The sequence below is a fragment of the Vidua chalybeata genome, chromosome 5, assembly GCF_026979565.1.
Source record: "Vidua chalybeata isolate OUT-0048 chromosome 5, bVidCha1 merged haplotype, whole genome shotgun sequence".
In the NCBI taxonomy this organism is placed as follows: domain Eukaryota; kingdom Metazoa; phylum Chordata; class Aves; order Passeriformes; family Viduidae; genus Vidua; species Vidua chalybeata.
Window position 1 is genome coordinate 5,413,869 of NC_071534.1, and position 14,467 is coordinate 5,428,335.

Sequence of the window (14,467 nt, forward strand, 5' to 3'; positions counted from 1 at the left end):
GCTCGTCAGTTAGACTATATTGCCCAAACCAGAATGCAAACATCACTGCAACTGAACTCCCAAAATTTTCCTCCATCAGAGAACTGTTATCAAGCTGTAAACTTCAAGATTAACTTGTTGGTTATATGTTTTACTTTCTGAAAAGGACATAAATAGTCTAAGCATGAAGGGAGAAAAAAAGAAATCCAAAGAGATAGAAGTTGCACCTTTACCAGAGAAAACAAAGAAGTACATAAAGGAAAGAGGAAAACTAACTACTGCTCGCTTATTTTAAGATACTGCTATGAATTCTGCAAGAAAGGGATTTTTGCCTAAGCTCAGAAAAATTCCAGCTGGAAGGAAGCATCTCCCACAGTCTAGAAAAAGGTATCCAAATCACAGATACACAGATTTTATAAGGAGGCCATCACACTTCCAGTGTATCTTAGGGAACTTGTAATGAAGCTGAACAACTCTATTTTGCTTCCTGTAAAACCTCACACTGAACATGGATAGGTTTCATAGTACAAGCTCCTATTCTAACATGGAAGATATACTGAAAACCACCAAAAATGTTGTATTCCATACAACAATTATTTAAGTTTACAGTAACTGATATTTTGACTAGTTTACCATTTCAAATCCTGCATTAATCAGATTTTTGGTTCAGGCATTCCTGACCCTGCCCTTAATTGGCAATGAGGTAGGCCAAATTGGAGTAAAATATTCCAAATAATTCAGCCTGGGGAATATCCCCTGGACTGCACTTATAACTTTAGTGACTGGGAGTAGGCTATTTATTTTTCTCAGTTTGTAACCAAAGTATTAAATCACAAAATCACACAATCATTCAGGTTGGAAGGAACCTCTGGAGGTCATCTAGCTTAACCTCCTGCTGAAAACAAGATCAACACTGAATTCAAACCAGATTGTTCAGATCCTTGTCCAGTGAGATCTTGAAAAACTCTGAAGATGGGGATTTCACAACATCGCTGGCTAAGACACCCTAATGCTTATCTTCATCATAAAATACTTTTTTCCTCATAACAAGTTGCAACTTCCCATGTTTCAGTCTATCACCATTTCCTGCTACACACCTCTGCAGAACGTGCCTGGCTCCATTTTTCTGACAACTTTGTAGGTATTGACCACCTGCTACTAGGTTTCCTCTAAGCCTTCTCTTCTTCAGATTGAGTCAATGTACACCTCAATCCTCTCATCCCAAATCTGGGAGTTTCATCACAGAAGGCAATCACGTTGGTCAGGCATAATTTGTCTTTTGGTAAATCCATGTTGGCCATTTCCAATCACCTTGTTCTTGTGCCCAGAAATGGCTGCCAAGAGCACCTATGCCATGATATTCCCAAAGACCAAGAGGCTGGTGTGCCTGGATCCATCCATCCATCATCCTTCCCGTCTCTTTCCAACAACCGGCAGCTTCCCCCAGTCTCTGAGTGGATGCAGAACTCTCTCACGGTGACAGCGAACTCTCTCATCACTCCTGAGCTCTGTGGGCTGAAGCTGCTCGTTTTTACAAATGGCATCTCTTCTCTCCCATTCCTTTTTCCTGAGATGGTGAAGCTCAGGTTCTGCTTGCTTCCCAGACACCGTGCATTTGTATGTGTACATGTGGCATGGGTCCCCAGAATCCAGCCCATTGTTGTGCTGGTTGAAGCATGAGAGCCTGTTTTGGGTTATTTCTTTCACCACCTCCCACCTCTGAGGTGACTAAACCCCCACTTACAAATTCACACATGGGAGGAGAAAGAAAGCCTTGCTTTGTGCTTTTACAAGCAACAGATAAGATGGACAAATCAAGATGAGAGTATTTAATTCTCAAGAATGTGTTAAAGAACTTGGGCTTGATTAGCAAATATCAATGGCAACATCCTGACATCATCAAACTGTCTGACACCAATGAAGTTCCAATTCTACAGTATTTGTAACAAACAAACAAACAAACAACACCCCCACCTCTCCCACAAAACCCCCTTATACTTTGGAGCCTAGATATAAACCTGAACATCTAAAGATCAACCCCAGGTGAAAACTGTAACATATATTTATTACTGTCTCTATTTTAATTACTGTGACACAGATGGTACTGAACTAACTGCAAACCTAGTTACTTCAAAGGAGAAAAGTTATGTTTGAGGATGCGGAGTAGATGGTAAATCTATTCAATCTCTTAAAAAAAATAAATTTAACCTAATCTCTTCCTCAAAGCAAAGCAGTCTCACTAAAATCACTAAACCAAAGTAAAATCTTTTTTTTTTCTAAGTTAAGCCAGAAAACATCAGATGGAACATTCAGAAAGAGTCAGCAATGATTGACACCACATTAAATTTCTTAGAGGTAACTAAAAGCTATGTTGGGTTTTAACTGGTTTTTGGTGTGTTTTTTTTTTTTTTTTTTAAAGTGAACTGTGATTTAAAAACACAGACCTATTAAATTTTAAAAATTACAGATCATTAAGCTATGTCAACTGATCTATTTTAATATGTATTACTATTGATTACAAAAAGTAAATGGATTCATACAGATAAAGATTCAGAATTCTAAAGGTACAGTGACAATAACAAAAATAGACATATACCTGTGCTTTTCAAAATATAGTCTAAGAGTAATACAACACAAGATTCTTGACATTTTATACAATCCATTTACTTCTTCATCTTGATGATATTAACACTGAAACAAAATTGAAAGAAATATTCTTTGATAAGTGCATAAATATGAGGCAGGGACTGACTTTCCCATTACTGTGTCTGACAGTCATTCACTCTCCAGATCTTTTCCTTGTTGCCTTTTCCTTGTTTCTAGAACACGCCTCACTTTCTTATACCCCTCACTCTGTCCTTCCCTCCAACGATGTTAAAACCACGATTCTCATATTTGAATTTTTTATTTTGAATTACAGTAATTCCACAGCTCCCTCTTTAATCTATTCAATATGCTGCAGTTAAGAACAAAAAGGCAATCTCCCCCTTTCCCCCCTAAAAAAAACCCCAAAACCAAAAAACCCCACCAAATATCCCACAGCAGCCAAAACTTTCCCTCCCCAGTAAGAACCCTGTTGTTGCTGAAAGAATGAGAGGGAGAAGCAGAGGAATTCTAATTTGGACACAAATATTGTCTCCTCTAACTCTACAAACCCAGACCATAAAAATGCCGCCCCTTTCGAAGTCCCTCAGTTCCTTTCTCCAAGCCAATTGGCAAGGAGGCAAAAAACAAGCTCACTCTTCCTTTGTTGTACGCGAGAAATTAAAATATAAATACATTTTTAAAAGGCTGCAGCATTAGGACTGAGTTTGATAGAAATCTTGAGCTGTGTTTTAGCTTGGTTTGAAACTTCTTGGTATTTTACACTACGTCAGACCTCCCACAAATTGGCTTACCCAGATGAGAAAAATCATGATTAAGACACGTTCTCGTTCTGAGCAGCTCCCCTCTTCAGAGGGACACAAACATTGCTTACAGTAAGGCTCTTGGCTAAAAGTGTTTGCAAAAAGGGAAAGCAAACTCTGCTGTAATATAGCCTTCTCAACTGGATGTATGCAGATTTACTAAGCACATGTAAAGGTATTTAAAGGACTGGAGGCCACATTTAAAAATGTAAAGTAGTGCAGCACCAGTTAAAAATACAAAACACCATAAAAATGAATAAAAATTTTATTCTTCCTTAAAAAATACTACTGTGTTTCTTGTGCAATGGAAGATTCATCAGCTATGTCAGTCGCTGGTACAGGATAAGGTAATTTAATTGGTGGTGACAGAATGGGATTGTGCTGAAAGTTGATAAAATAAGAGTTGCACCACGCCTCAAAGAGCTGCTATTTTTATTTAACAAATAGTCATTTCTCAAAAAAATGTGAAAGTAAAGTCAGACAAATTTGATGTAAACAGGATGGCAAGTGCCACTAGACCCTCATTCATGAGAGAACTCACTAACAAAAATATGCAAAATATGATATATTTTAAAATTATTCCTGCAGTCTTTGTTAGCTACAATATCCCCTTTCTTCTGGCATAGGAGATGTCCGCTGCATTTCTGGCTGAATTCCATAAAGCCCTGAATAATTTTCCTCAGTTGACAACTGTCACCACATTTATAGAAAATAACAGCATAGGATATCGAAGACTAATCTATCTTAAAACACCACTGAACATGTTAGAGTGACACAGAGTTGAAATGTGTCTTAATAAGCAGTGAGTCCAAGTCCCAGGGACTCAGGGAACTCCCCACCAGCCCAGCTGAACACAGCTGTTTTCCCACTGGGGATTCTGTGCAGGTAATGGAACTCCCAAGGGAGTTGTAATCACTCCATATGAAACCCCAGAATTGTTCCCTCTACTGACCCTTCTCAGTTTTTTTTCCCCCCTTTGTTTTATTTACTCTTTTAAACAAAGTATTTCACAAAGAATTTTCACAAAAGCAGGCATTACACACTGTTTGCAATTAGGTTTTAACTCAAAAAGATGGAAATGGATCTCCTCTTCTACTTATCACTAACAAGAAGGCTCTTCAAGACTAAAAAGCACCTTTCCAGTTATAAAGTTAGAATATAAGGGAGCTTCAGAACATTTTACATTTTTCGTTGCTTATGAGCTCAAACGGTGTTTTCCTTCTGAGCTTCCCTGAAGTTATCAAGACTTACTGCAAATTCTCTGCCTAGCAAGTCAATGGAAATTTGCTTTTCAATGACACACTCACTTCTTACTGATCTCAAAAGTCAGATAAACTCAGCCCTTTGAAAACTTAGGACAGAAACTTTACGTTCTCCATGCATAAACAGGAAATACATTAAGTACAGACTTACCGGCTGAAATTATTCTTAAAATACTTCAAGAATATTTAAATTAATATTTATATTTTATATATAAAATATATTTTAAAAATTATAATAACTGAAGCAATTGAGAATTTCTCTCAGTCCTTTATCACAATGCCTAAGATTATTTTTAAGCATTATTCAGACCTTCATTTTCATAATTTCATTTTGTCATCATGGTACTCACTTCTGGAAATTAATGTTGATCATCCTAACCGATTATTTCCCTGAGAATGGTTTAACTTGTAATGCATATCCAAAACCAAAACACTGCATTGTTTATTAATACCTTCAGTATGGTAGGTTTATTTTTAAGGAATTGGATAGAACTGGGAAAATCTGTTTTATCTCAATATCCTCCAGGTTTAAGAACAGATGTTCTGGTTTTCATTAATATCAGTTTTCTTTCAGTGACAAAACTTTTGCCAAGAATAGTGAAAAAAGTTCTCAGTAGTTTAAGTACATTATTATTTTAAATATCACATGCTCTTCTGGACCTTTTAAGTCTTTAGTGAGGAAAAAACCTTATACAAGTCTGAGCAGCAAAATGTTGTTTATTTATTTAGGAGCAGCAACAATAAAGTGACCAATACTTTATCTCTGGAACAGCTTTCTCAATATCAGGAGTTATATAGAAGTGACCTGTTACACACCTCTAGTAGTAGTTTAAAATATTAGTTATTTGTTGACACTTTGCCTACGTATTAACATTCTGGCAGTTCACTCAAATAAAAAATGTATAGTCATAATTAATAAGGAGGTTTCCAAGGGAACTTAGAAGGGATGAATAAATTCAACTTTTATATGCAAATCACAAGAGTTTCTTGGCTGTAACTTCCAGTGTGTGAGTAAGTTAGATTACAACATATTTATACAAATAAATTTCCTTAATACTTGGCAAATTATACATTTCAGCTGGGTTTAGAAACACAAGTAAACTGTGTTTCAATATCAAGTGTATACTATATATGAATAAAATTTAATACAGATTGAAAAAGTAAATTTAAAGGTGTAGCAGGTTAATTTAGCAATAAAAGTTTCCGTAATGTATTAAGCTGCATTCTGCAGTCATTCATAGTTTATTAATGAATTATAAACCAAGTAAGACAGTTCAACAGGTAGAGGACAATGAAGGGACAATCCTTCATATTTCTCCCCAAAACATCATCCTGATATTTGCTGTGCATCTTATGCCTCCATGTGTATAAACAGGAAGTACAAATTATTTTAAAAGTATTGACTAATTTTGGCTAATATTGGCTAGGATTTACTATTTTGGTGGTGAGTAATGCTCAGGTTGTTGTTGATGTCGGTAAATGTGCTTACCACACTCAGGTACTCACAATAATTACCCTGTCTCAGATGCCTCACACTGAACACAAACAGGACTGGAGTGGACCCAGAGACATGGAGATGCTTTGGCACCATTCCCCACATTTTTTACGGAGGTGCACGCCAAGTAACAGGCAACTGTCCTGCAAGCATTGCAACATTTCCCTTTAACTGCTAAATCAGCTTGCTGGTTCACAGTTCATTAATAAAATATGAATAGCTGCAGATTGCTGAAAATTTTACAGCTCATTAACCTGCTACACCTTTAAACTTTTTCCATCTCTATTAAATTTTATTCACATAACAAATAACTGGCCTTAAGTATTGTCTTAGCAATACAGGTACCCAAGTTCCTTTCTACATAGGTTTCTTTTTCAATAAATTTTGCACATTTTCATTATTCCCTCAAAAACCCAACAAGATACTACTCCTACCTACAAAAGCTAGAAAAATCTTGATGTGAAAATCTTGATGCGACAAGACTGGTGGTAAAGAGCTCCAACCAAGCAGTGCTAAAAATATCTGAGCAGTTCACAACCTTCTTAAGTAGAATTTCCATATCAAGTAGGAGAAAAAGTAAAAAATTAATTAATCCCTCTGAATGCCCTTGCTGTGAATGTGCAAATGAACACGTGCAGTAGCTGTCACAGACATTAACACACTGAACATAAATCAGTAAATGCACTTAAAGCCAGGATGCATTGGCAAAAGACAGATCAGGACACATCCAAAGCAGTCAGGACACAAAACTTGGTTTTAAAAAAACTTTTGCTAGTACCTACTTGCACACTAAGACAATGAGCATTATTTAAGCGTGACTTTTTGAGTACTTTTAAAATCAGGGAGGCAAAGGAGGCACATAAGTATAAAAAAAAATGCTTGTCATGCCCTATGACTGTAACTGAATATCAGATTATAAGGCAAGTTGGGCATCTCAAAGCTGTTAAATAACAGCACAACAACATAAGAAAGGTATATTTTTAAAACAAAATTAGAATGCTTAGTCTTACATCCACTCTTCTAATTAATAATCCTGAAACAAGACAACAAAACAATTAATAAAAGAATTGAAGTTTAAAAGGAAAACATAATCTTTCTGTACAGAAATACAGAAATCCTTCTGTAATACAAATATTCATACAGAATCTTTCTGTAATACAAATAAAAAGTTATTTTTCCTCATGAATGGAAAAATAGTTTAGAGGAAATAAGACATCAAAACTGGGGGAGGGAGAGGGGGGCAGTTAGGGCAGGGGGGAAACAGGCCAAAATGTAAACAGCTCTGAAATTATTAATAAATAAAGACTTTGAATAAAAATGAGTGTCTGAAAGAAGAGTACAGAGAGTAACATTAAAAAAAAATAAAGGTGAATAAATAAACGTGAGGTATCTGGCACTCACTTGAAAAAGAGGTGGGCAAGGGATTGTTGCCATATCCATAAATACCTTTAGCAGTTCAGCAAAAAGATGCACTGCTATCTGTTAAAGTGTCTTTTCTGAAATTCCCCCTTTTTCCATATTCCATAATTTTAAACCCTGCTGTGACCCATGAAATTTCCTGGAATCTCATTTATAAATTTGTTTGCAGGTACAGTACATAAACTTTTTTTTCACACCTATGTTTTTTTTGTTATTAACATTCTGTCTCCTCTATGTCTGCACCTAAAACCAACCTAAATATTTTCTTAGAAGATAGTGTTTAACAGGATGTAAGTCATATATTAGTTTTGTAAGAAAACATACATTTTCTAGTACTCCAGCCATAAAAACCACCTACCTCCAAGACCTGTTTCCAACCTCCTGCAGAACACCTTTTCCAGGATCATAAATGCACTGTCCTGGAAGGAAAGGCCAGGAAGGCGATGACAGGGCGTCACCTCGCGTGTGAGGGAGGAGTTGGAATGTGTGCAGCTCTGTTTTGGGGTAGGGAATCAGTGAAGGATTTGGGGGTCAGGATTAGCAGGTGGGCCAACAGAGTGGGAATTGCTGTGCCAGACAGTCTCCAGAAGGATGAGGGCAGGTGGGACCTTCTCCAGAGAACAGGAGGGAGCCTTATGTGATTCCTCACAAGGAATGTGTCCAACCCCAGAATCTGCCAGTGGGACAATGCAGAGATCCAGGAGACTCCAGGGGCACACGGATAACAAGCCCTGGAACACAGGCAGCTGAGGAACAACCCACGAGGCACTCTGCTGGACCTGAGCCTTAAAAACATGGGAGGACTCTGAGGATGTGAAGATCTGCCCTGACTGCAGTGACCATGAGATGGTGAGTTCAGGAGAAGGACAAAAACAAGGATCACAACACTGGACTTGAGGGAAGAAGGCTTCAGCCTCTTTGGGACCTGACTGGGACATGGGACACGACCCTAAAGAGAAAGCTCCAAAGGAGCTGGTTCCTGCTCAGGGATTATCTCCTCCAAACCCAAGAATGGTCCAAAGGGACAAGTGGGAAGTCAAGCACAGGCAGCAGGAGGCCTGCATGGATGAACATCACTAAACTCTGGCATAAAAGGGAAGTAGAAGCACTAACTTCAAAAACAAAGAGACAGACACCACCAAATATGCATCCTGGTCCATGTGAATTTGTATGATATATGGGTCTTGTATATAAAAACCTTCAAAACAACAAGAGATATTAATCAAAATAAAAATAAAGTCATCCTTCAGAGTTAAGAGGGAACAAACTGGCTCAAAATATCAGGTTTACCATTTTCTATCTTTATATAACTGCATTTAAAGACTTTTCCTCATAATGTCAAGCTGTATAATTTAAATGTGACATTTGTAGAGGTACTCAAATGAAAAATCTCCCAAAACATCAACAGCCATGGAAATACATAAATGAAACAACACCTAACACCTGCAATGACTGAACATAGGTTATTGCTACCTTTACTCCCAGATAGGTGTTACTGCATGACCTAGTGAACTTCCTTTGGATCATTCTGTACTGTTCTATCAATGTTTTCCTTAGGATAATCTTCCTCTCCTGCCCTTCTGAAAAACCACTCAAACAAGGAGCCTATCTGACCTGCTTTCTTACACACAAAAATGTTACATAAAGTCACACTAACAACCAATTCATTTCCAATCATGATTCTTTGCAATAACAGCAATACTGCTACATAAAAAAAGCACATTAAAGTCTCCTTTAAAATAAAAATTTCTAAGATGTTTGGTAAAGAAAGATGGAACAGAAACAATGGTCTCCAAACGAAAAGAAACTGTTGGTGTTTTAACTGTCAGTTAACAACTACAGGTTTGTTAAGTTAGAAGAATGGAAGTCCATTGTCGAAAGATAAAAGAGAAATTTATTTCAAAGAGAAAGGTCACACCACAGCAACTAGACTGTTCTTTAGAAAAACAACCTGCATAACTTCCAGAAAGGGATGATGATGGGAAAAAATGTGTTTAACTGCAACTAGAATTTTTCCAGTGGCAATGCAGCACTTCTTCAAATGTGAGTGTGTGGTAAATCAAACAAATAGCAGTGAAAAGTATGATCCAGTTGTCAGTGAATCATCAAAACCAGTTGTCTGTAGACAGACCAAACATCAGGGGCCTTATCAGCTAAACAATCTGTCCGAAGAATTAAGTTCCTCTTCAGAGCAGTGGAAACCAGGCACTACTTTCCCTTCTCAAATTAAGTGTTCCCTCAGTGATTTGTGAACAAGAGAACATCACCTACTGAACAGGAATGTTAATTTTGCTATTGATGGTTTTCACTGTATTACAAATTGGAATGTGGTAGTTTTAAAATGCAGCTTTTGCTTATTCCTACAATACATTGTAATGTAGCTACAACAAAATTTTAGATTTCTATGATTAAGTGACCACTAAATCTCCATTATCTTCAAAACCTTGTATGACTTACTATCCTCAAATGACTTAAAAATATGTAGCAACTCACACCTCAGGAAGAGCTGAAGTGTTAAAAGTTGAGATGAATATATATAGTCTGATCAAAAAAGGGAAAAATATAAAACTGACATACTAATCAAGAAAATATAAAAATCAGACATAATTTGCACTTGTTTCTCTGCTGTCTAAAATAAGCAAGGAACTATAAGGCTAAGATTGCAACTTTATGGTTACAACACTGCACACAAGTCAAAACCCCTAAAATTACACTTCCCGCAGCAATTTTAACTCAGTTCCAATTTGCAAGTAAAGAAGTTAGAAATATACTATGTTATTCTGCCTCTTAAATAGTACAAACACTGAAGTAGGAATGTGGGAATCATAACTAATTTTATTAGCTTATACAAATTCAAGATCTCAAAGAGACCATTGCATTAAATATCCAAACAACTCTATAATAGCAGTTAATAGCAATTTGTTTATTCTGTTTATGAACCCACTGCTGCTCCTTTACTGTCTCTGGTTGTTGCAGTCACATATGGAAATAATGTTAAGAATGTGAAAATACTAGATGGTCTGTTCAATCTTGAATTTTTTAAAAGCTAATTTTATTTTGGTGAAACACAGAACTTTTTACTTTTTTGTTTTACACAATGATAAATATGTGGTATGATAACTCTATTGTCATCCATTTGTTAAATGTTAACACTGTACCAAAGATTTGGAATTCTGCCTCCCATGCTTAGGAATAGTGATTATCACTAGCCTTCAATTCTTCAATTTTCAGAACTACTTAATTCAGTTTAGGGCTTTTTTTGCACACCTATGATGAAGAAAGTTTGTGACTAGTCCAGAACAAAACTTGCTTAATTAAAATGGTAACCCAGCTTAGAGAAAATATTTTTATGTTCCTGCCTTGCTTTTCAAAGTTATTTTTTTCTATATCAAAAAACCTAAAACATAATTAATTGATGCAATTTTGTGAGAACAAAACTGTGGTAACATAACTGGCACCCTCGACTGAGGCAGAAACCAATAGGAAAAGATGTAAAAAGATTAGATTAGTGACTTAGTTGACAAAGATCACTGAAATCTTCTCTCAGAACTAAGCACTTCACTAAGTAACTTCTTCTTCAAAAAAAAAAGGGTGTTATCTAAATCCTGCCTTGTTAAAAATCAGATTAACTGACTGACTTTGTTATATCTAGAGCAGCTTTTGAGAATTCCCTTCCACAAGTGCCAGAAGCCAGTTAATTAGTAAAAATAAAGGTGCATGAAACAGTGCATGTTCACGTAAAAGGCAGTTAGGAAAGTCTCCTGAGGCATTGGTTTTTATACTTTTTACTCAAACATTAACACAGCAATTTCATTTAAAAGAAATTAAGTCAATGCACACCTACAGCTTTGGATGCTGGCATCGGTTCCATTGGAAATCTCATCCTGAGAGTTCCCAAAGCTGTGCCAGAGGATCCACTGCAGTCTACTTTAAAGCTTTTCAAGTCAACAGCACCAATAACCAGCACTAATAACCAGTGGAAAAGGCAAAGCCAGTGGCACAGACATCTGTCCTTGGGAGCTGCCAGCTCCATGTGTGGCCACAAGTGGTGACCTTCGTGTTGCAGGAGGCAGAGGAGAAAGACAAAAGGAACTAAAAGCTGTAGTAACAGAAGGCATCCACAATTGAAGTCTCATGGAAGTAACTTTAACAGTCAGCTCTTAGAAGCATGACTCACTTTTCTCCTCTGGTTTGATTCTGGCTGTACCCACAAGACATCAAGGGGAACATGAGCATTTCTACAAAGTTAAAGGTTATGACCCTTTTTTTGTCATTTTTGAAAACAGAAGTACCTGACTCAAAGAGTTATAATACGACTGATAGCTGCAAACCTCAGCAGCATTTCCGCTGTTCAAATCCACAGTGATCTTCAAGCAGAAGTTAAGTATTAGCAACATGAAATCCATCCATTCTATTGTTTAGGATAACCAATAACTTTAACCACTGTGGTACTCCATAAATCATGAGGGTTTTAAGTTAAACTTCCTTTTATATCATGGTTAAGCAAACATTTCTTTCATTGAGTAAAGTGTTACACACAAAAAAGGAAAAAGACCAGTATTAGATAATTGTATTACTGTAAATTCCAGAATGTACTGCTGTCAGGAATTCAAAACAAATTACAACAGCAACCCTTTAAATAAAAATGGGAAACAATGCAATAGCTATTAAAGGCCATCCACAGCAGCAAAAAAAATTAAGTGAAGCTGAGTTACAGACACAAGCTTCTGAAATGCTGAAACATAGTTTGCTTTGCTCTAACACTGGAAGTTGACTGAAAACTTCAATGAAAATTTTGTCTGGGATGTGAAACTTTACACGTGTATTTAATGGAAGATGTTAACTTTTACAATGGAAACAATTCTAATTTCACTGTCTATCATCTAATTACACTTAACAGACTTGTATTATGCAGCATGAATTATTCCATATTGAAGTTAGGTAAAACAGCAGAAACGGTTGGCCATAGCACTCTAGAACATGCTAAGTCATGCTGTTAAACACAACTACTGAGCAAAGTGGTTTTCTTTACATCTGTTTTACGAAATAGGTCCTAACAAGGAAGAGTGTTCTGAGTTACAAAAATGTAGTTAGGCAAGTGGGATATTAAACTTACATTCCTGCTAATGTAAAAAATCAAGCTCTGATCTAAAAACCTTAGAAATTCTTTAAATTCAAAAGGCTTTGGAACAGGCCCACTGATGCCAAAAAGAACATTTGTTGGACATAAATATACTCTATAAAAAACCCTCCAGAAAAACAAAGATACTACAAGAAAGAAATTACCTGGAGCGTCTTGTAATGATCTTGATGTAAAAGCACTTTTTCTTTTTTTTCTTTCAATAAATCCATTTCTAGCACACCATGTTTTTCCAGCAAATATTCCAATTCCTATAAAGTTTGTAAAATAAAACACATGAAATTACAAACATTTTTGAATTATGAAAATACAGATTCATTAAACCATTCAAACTAATTTAATTTCTGATAACTGTGATTTTGCTCTATTAATTATGACAGCAATAAAGGGTTGTGCAAGGAAAATGTGACTGCAGTCTTTAAATTGGCACAGTATTTTCAAGTGTGAGGTATTTAAAACTCAAGGCATGTCCCATGTATAAGGAATCACCCATGTGAAGTGGCCAAGGTGCCCTTAATAACATCCTCTAACTTCTTCTGAACTCTGAAGGGTTCAGGCAGCTGGATCTGTTGTTACAGGTCCCTGCCAGCTGGAGCTATTCTATTCTGTTCCAATTATTTTCGTATTTTTAGTATCTTGCTCTGCCTTTTTGCACTTGAAATGTAGCATATTAAATGTACTGTCAGCTAATGTTTTCACTGAAAAGGTGTGGTAGTCTGTTATTTTACAGTTGGTTCTTCTGTAGTATGTTTTGATATTCCTTGTTATAAGTTATAATTGTTCTATGTACCCTATTTGGCTTCCCTAATGGTTCAGCCCTGAGTTGTTCACTACAGTTTTCCCCACCAAAATGGATTTCAATTCACTTGTCAGTCTCCCTGTACGCCTCCCTTGTTCCCTTGTCTTACCCCTGTCAAAGACAGCACTCTCCTTTGGTTCTGGAGTGTTCCCTGCCTTTCACCCCTTCCTCGGAGCAGAATTGGGTTGTAGGGTTTGCTCCCTCCCCGTGTTGGCTTCTTTTGGGGAGCCTTACCCTGCACCCCTCCCCTGAGGCCCTCCTGCTGGTCAAAGGTTGTGTCCTCCCCGTGTTCCCTCCACCCTTTAAAAGTAGCCCCTTCAGGCTCAGATTTGTCACTTGCTCTGCCCCACTTGGAGATTAAACCCTTGGAGACTCAGACAAGTGTCCTTCCCTTATTCCCGTGCCTCGGTTTCCCCGTGCCCTGTGCCTCTGCTGCGCTGGCCACGCCGCAGCAATCACGGCCACCCGCGACAGTCCCGCAGAGACTCGGGGCGGCCGCTCCGTGTCTGTCCTGCGGCCACCAGCGGGACAGCGAGCGGCCAACCTCCGTCCCGCGGCCGCCAAGAGCCAGGCACAGAAAGGCAGGAATCCTATTACATATATGGATGCATACAATAATCCCTATCTACGTCTCCAAAAATCTTAAAATATTATGGGATATTGCACAGAGCCACTCTGGAAGCCTGCTCAACATGAACCTGTAGAGAGGAAGGAGAATAACACCACCGACAATAAACTTCAAAATTATTTGCTGTACAAAGAGCTAAATATTTTTATTTTTCCTTAACGCAGCCATTGCTATTATACATAAGCTGCTGGCACCCTTTCAGTTGCTCGAGAGCAACTATTTCTCCAAGCCATTCAGGAAGCCAGTATAGAAACAAATAACCTGCCAGGTCACTGCACAGCTATTCAAATAAAGGCACGACTGAGAGGGTCATGAGGAGGACAGAAAGAGCAGGTCTT

The 14,467-nt window shown here is 37.4% G+C and overlaps 1 protein-coding gene across 8 annotated transcripts in view; it reads right to left on the reverse strand.

The window, feature by feature from the left end:
• CCDC91 (coiled-coil domain containing 91) overlaps positions 1-14,467 on the reverse strand; it is a 113,197-nt gene that overhangs the window by 67,659 nt on the left and 31,071 nt on the right. For all 8 annotated transcript variants that reach the window (XM_053943988.1, XM_053943989.1, XM_053943981.1 and 5 more), the window contains exon 6: positions 12,849-12,953. In XM_053943988.1, the coding sequence (XP_053799963.1) occupies positions 12,849-12,953 (105 nt within the window). The remainder of the gene's footprint in view (positions 1-12,848; positions 12,954-14,467) is intronic.